The following is a 13,723-nucleotide window of genomic DNA, read 5'->3' on the forward strand; positions in this document are numbered from 1 at the left end:
AGAGGAAGCAAGAAGGGGAGGAGGAGAGGAGGACCAGCAGTGCCCAGATGGGGGCCCAAGGAGAATTTTAATGGCATAGCAGCCAATGGCACATGAAAAGGTAGCTGGCAAAAAAGGGAGATTGAGAAGGAGACTTTTGCTCCACCCTCCAGTCCTCAGAGGGGCAAAAGCAACTGAGGGGACTGATGAGGTGGGACTAGCAAGGTTGCATTGACTCAAAGCCAATAGCTGAGAGAAAAGACATTGAAGGGTTTTGGGAGATACTGGTGGGAGTGATCTGGCACCAGACTAGCTCCCAGCCCCTTAGCCAGGAGGGAGGCCCCCTCTCGTAGAAATAATATGCTTGGGGAGGAAGGATTTCTTTTGATTTGATGGTCTGGGTTCCCTGGGAAAATAGAACAGAAAAACGAAAAAAGGAATAGAATCTTGCTCATAAGGAAAAGGCCAGTGATGACATGCTGTGCTGCCAGGTGCCAGGGAAGGAAAGACGGGCCAAGACTTCACTGAAAGGACAACAAGCGGCCTTGTTGGTTGGATTCTGAAAACACCCGTTGTAATGCCGTCAGCACTGGCAGCATTCTTAAACACCCCATAAGACTTGGGGGAGTAAGGATCACCTCTCTTTTCATCTGCCTCAGAGGTTAGGTCCCATTTTCTCATCTCAAAATTGTTTGCTTTCTTTACTCACCTTTTACCAACTGTCTGAATGACTCCCTTAAAAAAACCCAAATCCCATTCTTTTTCCATTTCCCAGAGAAACTTAAGGCTGTTGTCCAGTGTGCTGGTCAGCTAGGTCCATGGACTGAGTGCTCTGCTTTGAAGGGACCTCAGTGATAAGAGAGGTCTTCTGGTCAGGGTCCTAGCCTAAGAGGCGACCCTTCTCATTCTTAACTCCTTACTGATGTGGTTGGTGTGGCCTGGTAGTCTCCAGAGACCCTCACTCCTCTCTCCCTGGCTCATCCAGGCTTCTCTGCCTGATCTTTGGAGAGTTTCCAGTCTATGGTCAGCTCCAAGTCCCTGTCGATGAGATGAACTCTCATTGGACTCCTTGGCTTGCTTTGGGGTGATTGAGCTTAAGACCCAGACATGTCAGGTTAGCTTCGTCCTCTCTTGTATCTATGATCAGGGTAGTGTGTCTGAAGTTGTGTTTACATCCACTTGTGGCAGAGAGAAGTGGTCTTTCCCACAGTCACCAAGAGAAGCAGAGCAGGAGGTGGGGAATCTAGTCACCCCAAGGCCCTTTTTTGCTCCTGTCTAATGCATCATCTGGCATACAACCCTCAAACCCGACCTCTTTTGTTCCTTCCTTGCCCTTTTGGGGGTTGGTGGGAAAGTGTCATGGCTTTGTTCCTCACAGGAAGAAATTTTCCTCATGGGTTGTACCCTGAAGGCCTTGCAGCCCTCATGTGGGAAATGTTTTACCATTCCTGCCCAGGTCAGGGCAGGCCCAGTCAATGTAAGGGCGCAGAGCTGAGCCTTAGCCTTCCTCTCTTGTTTCATTCCATTCTCTTCATTCTGCTACTCACTGGCAGTGGATCCTAGGGGTGCTGCTGTGGGGAAGCATAGAAAGGCCAGTCCGGCTTTTTAACTTGGTCTCTGTATAGGGCTGTGGGCTGTCAGTTAAGAGCACTTGGCATCACTTATCTCCATTCTTCCCTAACCACTCATCCTGACTTCCTCTTTTCTATCTTCTCCCCCACTATGTACTAGGGGTGTTTTCTCCATTCGCCTTCCTTTAGGTCTTCTAAATCTACACCAGTCTTTTCATTCCCTACTTCTCCCACCAAACCTTCCCGATTTCTATAAACTTAGCTGAAGCGAAAGAATCTAATCATAGCTCACAATTAGAGAGCATATCCCATTTAATCCCCCCTCATCACCCCCATTTTATGGGTGAGCTAACCAACAGCCTCAGCAAAGTTCCAGGCTTTCCCGCCTTTTCTAGATTCCTCTAGAGATCGCTCTCCTCTGGCGGGCGGAGTGGGGGCCCTGGGACCTCCTGCCCTCTGCCTCCACCAGACAACGGAGGAGGGGAGCTGAGAAGTCACCAGTGCATCAGTGTCAGTGTCATGGGAAGGACACATCCTGAGCTTTGACTTCATTAGATGAGGAACAACACATTAGCTTTCACAACATGTCTTGCTTGGGGTTCTGCCAGCAAACTGGGCACATTTGCTCATTCTTGGCTCTCCCTGAAACTTCCTTTGGGGTGTTCTGTTTTTCCCTTTCCATTGCATTCTAAAAGAAATTCAGAGAAGGGAAGGGAAAGAAGAGGAAAAAGAAAGCCAGTAAGCAGGAGGAGGAAACTATATTCCAGTCACAACGCAGTAGCCTTCCTCCCAGTGAATAGCCCCTCTGCCTGGGATGTGCCCAGATTACCAACCACCCTGAGCATCAGGGAGGCGGGCATTTGACAGGCAGCCGCCACTAGGGGGCCGGAGAGGACCACACTCCTTTGAGCAAGACCCGGACCAAGGGCATATAAGTGTGTGGACTCGGGAGGCTCTGGCCTTCTGCTGGGAGGCTTCTCCTCCCATACTTTGGTATTTCCATAGCTTGTCCAAAATGTGGGTGGCAGTCACATTTCATTATTGGTTAGGCCAGCCCAAAGTGAGAAAGCAAGGAATATCTACAGGGTTGTCTTTTATTGCTGTTTACTTTTTACTAATATAGGACAGGTTTGACTGGTTCCTGATGGGTGGGATTATAACAGCTGGAGAGGAATGGGGCAGGCATCCCAGGCAGAGGGAGCAGCCTGGTCAAAGGTCCAGGGCAGGGAAGGGCATCCCAAGCGGGAGCCACCAAAGAGTCCCATTGTGCTGGTTACAAAGTACAAGGAAAAAGATGTGAGATAAGGAAAGGCTGCACCAGATTTTGGCAGGCCCAAGATCATGGGACCCTAGATGTAGGCTTAGAAGGGACCTCAGAGCTCTCTGACTGAGACCCTGGCAAGTCCATCAATTTTCTCAGGGAATAAGCAACAAAAGCAGAATAAAAGTCCAGGACGTCCAGGCCCTCCAGGTCAGAGCCAAGGACCTAAGTGCCTGGGCCTGTCTTTAGGGAAGCTCAGCGCAGCAGCGCTACAAGCTCAGAAGAGGAGAGGCCAGAGCCTGATGATAGGTAGAGGAGAGCCCCAGGGACACGGTGGGGGGGCACTGAAGGGAGGTTTGGGGGCTCCCTTTCCTCATGCTGGAGGCATGGGTCAGAAGGCTTCCAGACCTCAGAGCTCACTCATGGCTGCCACGTGATCAGCATCTGGGAGCCAGAATGAGCCCCCTCTTGTGTCCGAGCACTCTCCCAAACAATAGATCCATCTTTCCTCCAACGGAGGCGTGGCTGCCCGGACCAGAACTCTGGCCCCCAAAATAGAACATCTCAGCTGCCTTGAAGCAGGAACGGAACAGTAGCGCTGTGCCTTCCAAATCTCAGGCCCGAGGAGCTAGCCGTGTTCCCAGTGCCCCTCCAGTGACCAACTGACAGTGCTGGCATCACGTTCCCCTTTGCTTCTGTCCTCGGCCCTGAACATAGCGGCTGCCTCACTCACATTTTCCCTTGCTCTCCCGTAAGTTGCTCTGCTTGCGTGCTTGTGGTTTCTTTTTCAAAAACCAGAATTTCTTCCAAGTTGTGTATTGGGGTTTTTTCCCTTCTCTTAAAAATGGCTAAAAGCCGAATTGGCATGGATTTCTCGGGCAACTTCCTGCTGTGGATAGAGCCAGGCCACTCCCTGGCCCCTGTGCCTGGCCAGGGCAAGAGAAGCTCTCCCGGCTGCATTAGCCCACCCCAGGATCTGGGTGTCCTGCTGAGCACCAGCCCCTTCCCCGACCAGAGTCTGGCCCAGAGCCCACTTTGCTCCAGATCATGCATAGTAGACATTGCCACGGCGCTAGGACTTAGAGACATTCTCAAGGTTCAGAGGAAACCCACAGGGCCCCGAGTCCTGTCTTCTCTCCTGGTAACCGTGTGATTGGTGCCCAGGAGACAGAATAGCCTCTGCACCCAGCCCGCTGCCTAGTAACCTATATATAGCTGGTGTTCTGTACACAGCTCAACACCCCATTGGCACAGTGGACCTCTCCTCCATTTGTTTCCCACCTCCCCTCGTTCCCAGAGTGATTGCCTAGGATGATGCAAATGAGCAGCACAGGACCCAGCAGGACAAGACCCCCGGGAGGGAAAGGCAGAGAGCAGTGGGTCTGGGGCCAGGTGGCTCTAACCACCCCCTCCCCTTTCCCCACCTCCTGAAGTTAGATGGTTGCTAGCTCGGGCCCCAGAGTCCTGCCTTGGCTGTTTCCAGCACTCGTTAACAGGCACTGGAGAACAAATAGGAAGTGCCTGTTACTTGGGTGCTGCTTGGGAAAGGCTTTCAGAAGTTAATTTAAAAACCAAACCCAAACCCTAAGATCCACATCTCAGCATATGTTTGAAATCAGAGGCATAATCAAGACTAGGGCCTCGACTGAACAAGAGCAGGGCTTGCTCTTAGCCTGAGGCCTGTTGACTCTGTTTCTGAACATTTGTGAACTCTGTTTCAATATGATGTCAATCTTTGTCAACCTGTCTTTCATGCAGACTGGCACCAAAGGGTCCATGGTGCCGAAAAAAGGTTCAGAATCCCTGTGGCAGTGTATCTTCCTCAGTAAGAAACGCAATTGGGGGGGGGTGGCTAGGTGGCACAGTGAATAAAGCACTGGCCCTGGAGTCAGGAGTACCTGGGTTCAAATCTGGTCTCAGACACTTAATAATTACCTAGCTGTGTGGCCTTGGGCAAGCCACTTAACCCCATTTGCCTTGCAAAAAACCTTAAAAAAAAAAAAAAAAACAATTGGTTCCACCTAACCCAAGAAATCTATCCCCTTTACCCTCCCCCCATCTAGATCAGGAGGTTTGTTCCTTAGCTTGGATGCTTGGTGTGCGTTGCTGGGACCCAGCATGTATGCACAAGGTTTTCTGAGAGTCGTCCTTCCTGGCTGCCCTTTTCGCAGGCCTGATGAATGGTGAGAGCCTGGGGCTCTGATTGCTGCCATCTGGGATGGCCTGTTTGTTTTGGGTAACCAGGGCCCAGGCCTCTGGCCCCTGGGACCAGATGGGACTGCATTCCTCCAGAACCTTCTCAGGAGGGCAGACACACTGGGCTTGATTCTATTTACCTTGACTCGGGTTCCCAGCTCACTTTCCTGAGAAAGAAGAGGTCTTTTCCTGTGAGGACAGTTGGAGGGGCTTTGGGGGAGGGGGAGCAGGGTACCCTGTAATCTTTAGGATAAGCTTCCTGGATTATTGCTGTCACTATGAAATGGCAGAATTCCCTTTGTAGTCAGAGCCTCCGCAGGGATGGCTCTCCATGTCCTGGCCTTCCCAGAGGAAGGACTGCGGAGTCCTACAGAGCACTGGGATATTCAGAGGCTTCAGTTGACCTGAGTCATGTGACTTTAGCTAGATTTGAGCAGACACGGATTTCCTGGGCTACCCCTCCTGGATTCCTCCTTGGGGACCTCAACTTTTCACCAAGGACTCCTCCTCTGACCTTAGCCTGATCCCTCTTCCTTCCACCTGACCCTGGGGACGTCCCCAGGATGCTGCTAAGTAGTTCTCTTGGCCAGGTCCAATTCACTGGCTGGTCAGCTAACTTCCATCTCCCAGGGGCCCCAGTCCTGGCTATGTGGGCTCTGGGGCCCAGGCAGCTCACCTGGATTGACCCAAAAGTGAGGTGTCCCAAGAGAGTGAGGAGGGGAGGCCTCCTCCAGGACTCTTGGTCTACCTCAATTCAAGACCCCCTTCCTCTTTCTCGAACTGATATTATATTAAGGACCAGTGAATGTTTACGTGGCTGTGGCTTTGTTTCTTAAGCTCTTGATAGAGCCTCCTCACCTGCTAGTGAAAGTTGAGCCATGGGTCTGGGAAGCTTAAGGAGCAGCCCCTTTGTCGTGGCTGAGTGACATGCCCAGATTAGGGGATGTGTTCTTGAAAATCAAAGTTCACCTTTGGGGACATCACCTCTGCCCCACAGATACTCCTTTGGCTTTGAGAGGAGCTTTGCTTTGGCCTGCTGATCGTAGAGCCTGGCTTTGCTGCCTAAGTCATGGAAGGCAAAGAAATCTTTGCCCCCTCCTCCCCTTTATAAGCCTTTCCCCAGCTGCTTTATCAAATCTTTCTAGTACCCAGTTGTCACTGGCCCTTTCCTGTGCTACTGGCCATCCCACTTCGGAACGGAGGGACCCCAAGGATGGGCCTTTCCAGCACCCAGCCTGTTGCCATGGCAATGGCAGCCACTCCTGCTCCTGCAGAATATTGCTTTCTTGTAATCTTCCTCCCTTTCCTTTTCTCTCACACAAAAAGAAAGCACAAGTGTTTTATATTCCTTTTGCAAAGGGCTGTGCAGTGCATACTAATTGTCTGGCTTGCTCCTGACTTCCCAGAGCCTTATCCAATTCCAAGAGCCAAGGCCTTGCAGGAAAACCCTAGCCAGGAAAGAAGATAGCCTAGCCAACCAAAGAGAAGTAGGCAAGATTCCTTTTCCTGGAGGTAGGAGATCAGGAGAATAGTAGCTTTACATGTGTGTGATATAAGGGCTACCAGTCCCTCTGGTCCTTTAAAGTGGACACTGATGTTTTATCTTCTTGCCTGGGGATATCACTTCATATGTCCCTAAGGACTGTCCTACCTCTGAGGCTTAGAGATCCTAAGAGCCCTGAAAAAGGGTCTGAAACTCCACCTGAAAAGGTGCCCCTTTCCCCCTTCTGGCCCTATCCCCTATGATTCTGAGGCCCTGAAGTGAACTGGGTCAGAGGTGTCAGATCTTTCTGGGCTCCAAGCTGGTAGCTCTAAGGCCTCATCGCTCTTAGCTCTCCAAGTGCCATTCCTCCCAAATAGAGGAAACCATAGAGGGAGGAAGTGACTTGCCCAGAGACAGAGACCAAGACTAAGCCAGGATTGGAACCCCAGGCTCTGAACTTTGCTGGATCTCTCCAAGCAGATCCCCAATTCCTCCACACTGGCCCTTCCACCAGGCTTTGTAGCCTCAGGCTGCAGAGAGTCACTCCTCTTCTTGCCCCCCTGCCCTTTGCTTCCTTCCCGAAGTTCTCTGCCTCTGGTAAGTGAGGAAGCCAGCAGCCAGGGATGCTCCTTCTCTAAGCACACTTGTAAGAGTCAGCTTCTGTTGCCCCTGGGATGAGATAGTTGATCTTGCACCAGCCACTAGGTACTAAAGACTAGGCTTTAGAGGTTTAGCTCTAAGGAGCTTTGTTCAGGTTACTTTTGGAATCCAGAGGCCATGTTTGTACTTTAAGTGTGTAATCAAAATTTCATTTGCTATTTCACTTCTGAGGTCTGTCCTTGTGATCCTGAAGGGGAGAAGGGTCAGGATCATGCAGGGAGTCCTGGCCCTATCACTGCTCTGGCCTGCTTTATACAGGGAGTTTGTCACTAAGATGTATCAGAGCATCTTTTAGGGTCAGATAGGTACCTGTCAAGGAGCTCACCAGGCCAGCCCTGTCACCTGGGTTACACCACCACCTCTCAGGGCCAAGGAGGCTCTGCATTCAGTCTGTGGCCACCCCCACCAACAGCAAACATTTATTAGGCACCTATAGTATGTGAGGCTCTAGGCCAAGAGCAGAGGGATCATGCCCCACCCCATATGCCAGACTCGTACGTCCCAGCCCACTTGGGCTAGGTTTTAGTTTATTGACCTGTTTCCCTTCATGACTACATTGGCTCTGTGTTTGTCTGATGGCCTCAAGTCATCTGTCTTTAAGGAGAGCTCGATGGTGGGCTCTAGACAGTGAGCCGGAAGCTGGCCAGAGGCCAAACCTCTTAGAGACAGAAGGGCGTGTGACCTTGAGCAAGTCACCCCTCCTGCCAGAGTGGTCCTCGATTGGTCCCGGGTCCGCAGGTTCCCAAGGAGTCAGGGAGCCTGGAGGCAGCCATCGGCCTGGCAGAGGTGGTCCTTCTGCTTTCCTCTGCTTCCTCCATCCCCTCCCCTCCGTTCCTCTTTTCTTCCCTCATTGCACCAGTGTTGAGTCTGCTGGCTGCTTTTCCCAGTGGAGAGCTGCAGGCAGTTATTCACCATGTTTGTGAGCACAGGGACCTTCCTTATTTCTCTGAGCCCTCGTTTTCCCAATCCTGAACTCTGATCTTCATGAGCTCTGATACTTTGCCCAGCCTTTTGTCTGCCATTTGCCCTCTGGGTGCAGTCCTGCTGTTAGATATTTGGATCACTGGGTACCCCTACACCAGTATGTGTACAGAACAAGAGAGATGCTGAATTCTTTTCATCCATTTCATCCTCACTTCATTTACTGAAAACAGAAAAAAATTGTGAACTCCCCAAAAGACGGCTAAGTATTTGCCATATAGGCCAGCAGTCATTGGATTCCAGGGATGAGACCAAGGGGATTATATTATTGGTTAGAAATCAGAGAGACCATCTTTGTTCTATGCCCAGATTGTGTGAGATGAAAGAGAACATTGGTCCTCTTTTGCTCAGTCTGGGAAGGCTTTGTGGAAGACCTGGGTCTCAGGAGTTATTGTTGTGATGGGAGAAATCTCTTAGTGATTGTTGCAGAGATCATTTCAAGCCCTGTGCCACTTTGGAGAAGGCTTAAAGGCAAGAACAGAGTCATGGACTTTGAAGGGGTCAGCCTGGGCCTGAGAAGAGGTACAGGAGATCTTGGGCTTGACTGAGAATATGGTCAGACTTCAGGAGTGGAGGGACTGGAGGGCCGGGGCACACTAGGGAGTGCAGTCATTCAGGGGGGAAGATGCAGTATTACATAGCTGTGTGAGTGGGTACACAGTAGCTGTGTGAGCGGCTGAATCCTTGGAGGGACTCTCAGCACAAGACTGGATAGCAGAGAGAAGCTGGGGTGATGTCCCCTAGGCCAGTGGGCAGTGCTGGTGCTCCTGCCAGGCCTGTGGGGCCTAGCCAGGTCAAAAAACTCAGTGGCAGATAGTGGAAAGGGTGTTATCACTGTGTGGTCCCAGAGCCCTGGGCATCCTGTAGATGGGAGAAGCAAGAGCTGGCAGCAGCAGTCTTCAAATTTCAAGATTTTCCTTTCAGTAAATTATACCATTATATCAACCATCATACTACATTTAGATAACATTTCAAAGTGCCTTCCTTGTGTTGATCTCAAAACCAACCAAATTTACCAACTTAGGCCTTTGGTTTATGGAGGGGAGAGGGTTCCTAGATAAGCTTCTCCCCAACTCTAGCATGGTATCCTGTCCTCTCCTCTAGCCCTCATTCCCTGCTCCTCTGCTTCTCTCCCCTAAGGTTATCCTGAAGGACTTGGAAGTTTTGGCAGAAATCGCATCATCCCCTGCAGGCCAAACAGAAGGTCCTGGCCCCTTCGACAGCCCCAACCTGCGGGTCAACCCCTTGGATCTGCAGGCGCCCACCTGCAATAAAGCCAGCCTGCTGGGCCCCCCTGGTAAGCATTCCCCTTGAGTCACCGTGCCTCCCTGGTCCTGAGGCCTTGACAATTTAGGCATCCTTTTGTCCCCCCAGAGGCAGGACTACATTATGCCTTAGCCCTGGTGTTCAGCCAGGGTCTAAGGAGAGAATTTCTCAGAACTTAGGTGATCAGTAAGTTCTCTATCAATGATTTTCCCCTCCTCTGAAGGGCTGCAAACATACAAAATGTAGGAGATAAGGAAAAGCTTTTCTTCCCTCCCTCCACACCTGGACCAACTATTTCTGTTAGCACTTAGTAACTGCCTAACTGTAAAACAAATGGACTTAGTATAGCTAAGGATTGGGTCTTCCAAGAACTCCAGGCCAACTCACGACCCCAGGAGAAGTGCCTGTCCCTCACCTTGCACCGCCGAAGGAGCAGGGACAGAACCTCTGATGCACTTGACCAGGAACCTCAGGACCGGGGGCCCTCAGGGTACAATGGCCAAGCTGACAACTCCTTTTTCATTAAAATCTAAAAATAGTGGACAGCGTGGCAGGCAGCCCAGACAGGAGATAGGGATGATTCAGACAGGATGCTGGAGAACAGACCAGGCTTTGGGTGGGAGGCAGGGGGAGCGGAGCCGACTTGAGCTTGTGCCTCACCTTCTTCTTCACCTCTTGTCTCCTTTCCAGTTAGAGGTTTATTGTTTTGTTTTCTTTGGGGTTTTTTTTTTAAATAAGTTTTAACTTTTACTGTCAAGTGTAGATTAGAGAGAGTGCCAAGTGAAATGGGTTTCAAAAGATTCTCTGTGACCATCAGCTTGGGCTCTTGGTAGCCCCCTGGCTGACTGGTTATTCCACCCACTGCAGCAGAAGAGAGCATGGCCTTCCCCAGCTGCCCTTCCTCACCCAGGTCACTGTGTCCTGAGGCCAGATGTGAGGGGGCTGGGGTTTTGCTTCTGCTTACTTTGCTTTGCTTCACCTCAATCTTCCTGCATTTCTTTGGATTCTCCAGATGTCGGTGGGAAGAGCTCTCCTCACAGGCATTAGCCACAGGGTGTTCAGCTGTTCCCCAGTGAATGGGCACCTTCTTTGTTTCCTGCCTTTTGCTGTTACGTATGTGTTGCTAGGAATATTTGTATACAGGTAGAGCTGTTTCTTTGTCAATAGCTTGCTCGGGGAATGATCCCAGGAATGTGGTCAGAAGCATATTTGTCTCACTCTGGCTGATTCACTCCTTCCTCAAGGATAGACCAGTCTCCAGTTCCACTGCATGTACTTTGAGTAGCACTGATTTGCCCCACCTGCACCAACATTGACTTTTCTCTTTTTTACTTCTCTGCCATGTTGATGTAGGTTTAGTATTGGTGGGATGCCTGGGGGTCTCGGGTGCTTCCCCTCAGGTGGCTCCATCTAATGGGGGGACATTTGTCAATATCCTTGGGTGTTATTTTCATTCTCCTTCCCAAAACACACGAGCTTTGTTTGTGGTCTCCCCTCATTTGTAGGGATTACTGGACGGTCTCTCCCCCCAGAACCCTGTGTGGCATTGCAGTGGGCATGTGTAGTCTCCCACAGTGAGAGAGTGACAAACATATGGGGCTAGAGATCAGAAGGACAAGTCATGTAGCCACTCTGGGCCTCAGTTTCTCCTTTTGTAAAATGGAGTTAGTAATATCTGTCCTCCTGGCCTCACAGGGAAGCTAAGGAAAAGGTGCCCATACAATGCTAGGCAAATATGAGCAACTATCACTGACCTTTGTCTAGGAGCAAAGAGCTGGGAACCCCTCCCTCAGAGCAGAGTTCCTCTGCTGCCTGACTGGCTGGGGGTGGAGGAGATTTGGAAAGGAAGGAAATGAGATGTGGTTCACCCCTGGAAGCTCAGCACAGTCAAACTCTTTTCCAGCATTTCTATTCTAGCTGCATTTTTGTCCCTGGCTGCTACCTATTTCTCACTAAAGATGGAAAAGCAAAGGGGCCTCCCAGCCTCACCCTAACTTCTCTTTTTCACATTTTCTCCAGGATACAGTTGTTTCCGAGCCATTGAATGGGGCTTCCTTTGGGCAGTCAGTAGCTACAGGCAGGAAAGCAGCATCCCCCTCCCTGAGTCCTTGCTTAGGTTGACTTCTACTCTGCTAGTCCATCTTTTCCCTTCTTTTCTCTCTTCTCCCCTACTCCTCATCCCCAGCAAGCTTAGCCTCACAGTGTAAGAGCCAGACTTCAGACTGTGACGGATGGAGTAATTTGTGGAACAATTCTTAAAAGAGAAGAGTGTGTTGTCCTAGGGAATTGAGATCTGGCCAACTTCATCTTCTTCGTGTGGGGAAGGACAGGAGAGAGAAGAGAGGTTAAGATTGAGAACAGATTGTGAGTGGGGAGGGGCAGCAGTCAGGAGAACACATCCTGTGGGGAGGAGGCCAGCGGAAGAGGGGAGGGCTTTAGCATCAACACCTCATGTCTCCTGGTTCCAGAAAGTCTTTATTATATTCCCTGGGTTAAAATGAAAAGTTTTTTGAGGCAGAATGGTCAGAAAGAGTGCCGAATGTGAAAGCCACTCTCTTGCTGTGATCCCACATCATCCCAGTCTCACCATGTTTAGAGGCCACTTCTCTTACACGAAGGACACAATCTCCATGAAGTGGGGGTGATCCTCTGAAGCAGAGCCCTGCACACATCAAAGGGTTCACTGACACTTTCTCATTCTTTAGAATTAGGTTGTTTACCAGCACTAAGCCTGAAGGATGATGGAATGGCTGAATTTTTGAGTCCCAGCTGTGTGGGGAGAAGATGGGGAGAGTACTCTTGAGACACAGAGGGCCTGGCAAAGCCTTAGGCCTGCCTTGGGTCTGGGTCCTTATGGTCTGGAAGAGTGAGGGGAGCTTTGAGTTGTTTATCATGAGGGATCGGGGCTATTGCTACAGTGGCTTCTGGACCTCGGCTGAATCTGTACACTTTATTCCAGATTTACAGAAATCGTGAACTAGACTGATCAGGAGAAAAATCTTAGTCTGAAAAGAACACCAAGGCAGGATCTCTTTCAAGCATTATAGACAGCTATTCATGAGTCTCTGGGTTCCCCTTAGCTCCCCCTGCCCCTCTAAGAGGACAGAGGGTACTGTCAGTGAGGCAGTGTGACCAACCCAGAAGGAATCGGACAAGGAATAGACTAGCCAAAGACCTGACCCTGGGACCAGCCTCAGTGGTCTTTTCTCTGAACAGTGAGGGGCCCTCAGTCTCAGAGAAGGGAACATGTCGTCAGTTGAGGAGTTGGGGTGACTGTTTAGCTCCCTTTATTTCTCAGACTCATGAAACGTGGTGGAGGGAGGAGGGATGTCTCCTGCGTCTTGTTCCTACTGCATACATAAACCAGAGGCCACAAGGCCAGACCCTCTTCCTGTTTGGGAAACGGCTTCCCTCCCATTTGCAGGAGCAGAGCTTTTAGAACTTAGCCTAAACTCTGCTTTGTTACTTCTTTTTATGGGTTAGATTCCCTCCCCTCCCCCATCACACCCACTCATGGGAATTTTTTTTTCAAGCCAGCCATAGGAGACAGGGCATCTAAGGAAAATCATAAAATTTTATAAGAAACTGAATGCCTCTTCCTTCATGTTGAGTCTGAAAACCAAAGCTCTCAGGGGCTTGGGTACAGTGACAAGAAGTAGAAAATTACAGCCTGGGAAGAAAGTCAGTGCTGCTTGACCCCGACAAGGCCCTGGTGGGATTCTCTGAGAGGGGCTGCAGACAGCACTCTGAATGGAGCTACCTTGGGGGGTTTTCCTCCACGCCACCTCAAGGCCCTTATGAACAGGGGTGATAGCCTGTGTCCCTTTCCCTTTGCACCCTATCCCTGTTCCTCATTCTTGTCTGTCGGAGGCATTTATGTAGGACTAGTGAGAAGTGAGACATAGCAGAGCCACTGACAGTGACAGAGGCCATGAAGTTTCGGGGAGGAGGGCATCTTATAAAGGTGTTTCTAGCTCCTACAGCTGGTGGCTCAGAATGAGGAAATCCTCTGGGATCTGATGGAACTCAGCTTATTTCTGTGCTTTTCCCCCTCCCCTTCACCATTTGGTTCCTTTAGGGTGGGAAAGCTTTGTAAGCCTTTAGGAGGAGGCAGTGAGATTCCTGCTGGGATAATTTTTCAGTCTCCTCAAAAGGCCACAACCTAAAGCATAGAATCTCTTTGATCAAAAGACTGTTCTTCAGCTTGTTCTTCCTTGATTCACTAAGTGACTCGGGACATTTCTCTGCCCTAGGAAAGTGGACAGGCAAGCCGCTATCGGATTGACACAGATCGACAGGTCCTATGCTTGACTGGTTCTGCCAAGG

At 50.4% G+C, this 13,723-nt stretch overlaps 1 protein-coding gene across 1 annotated transcript in view; it reads left to right on the top strand.

Moving 5' to 3' along the window:
• The window catches only part of VAC14 (VAC14 component of PIKFYVE complex), a 123,381-nt gene that overhangs the window by 49,340 nt on the left and 60,318 nt on the right, over positions 1-13,723 (top strand). The window contains exon 13 of the mRNA XM_074199234.1: positions 9,272-9,428. Within this exon, the coding sequence (XP_074055335.1) occupies positions 9,272-9,428 (157 nt within the window). The remainder of the gene's footprint in view (positions 1-9,271; positions 9,429-13,723) is intronic.

This window comes from Macrotis lagotis, chromosome 1, assembly GCF_037893015.1.
Source record: "Macrotis lagotis isolate mMagLag1 chromosome 1, bilby.v1.9.chrom.fasta, whole genome shotgun sequence".
Classification (NCBI taxonomy): Eukaryota; Metazoa; Chordata; class Mammalia; order Peramelemorphia; family Peramelidae; genus Macrotis; species Macrotis lagotis.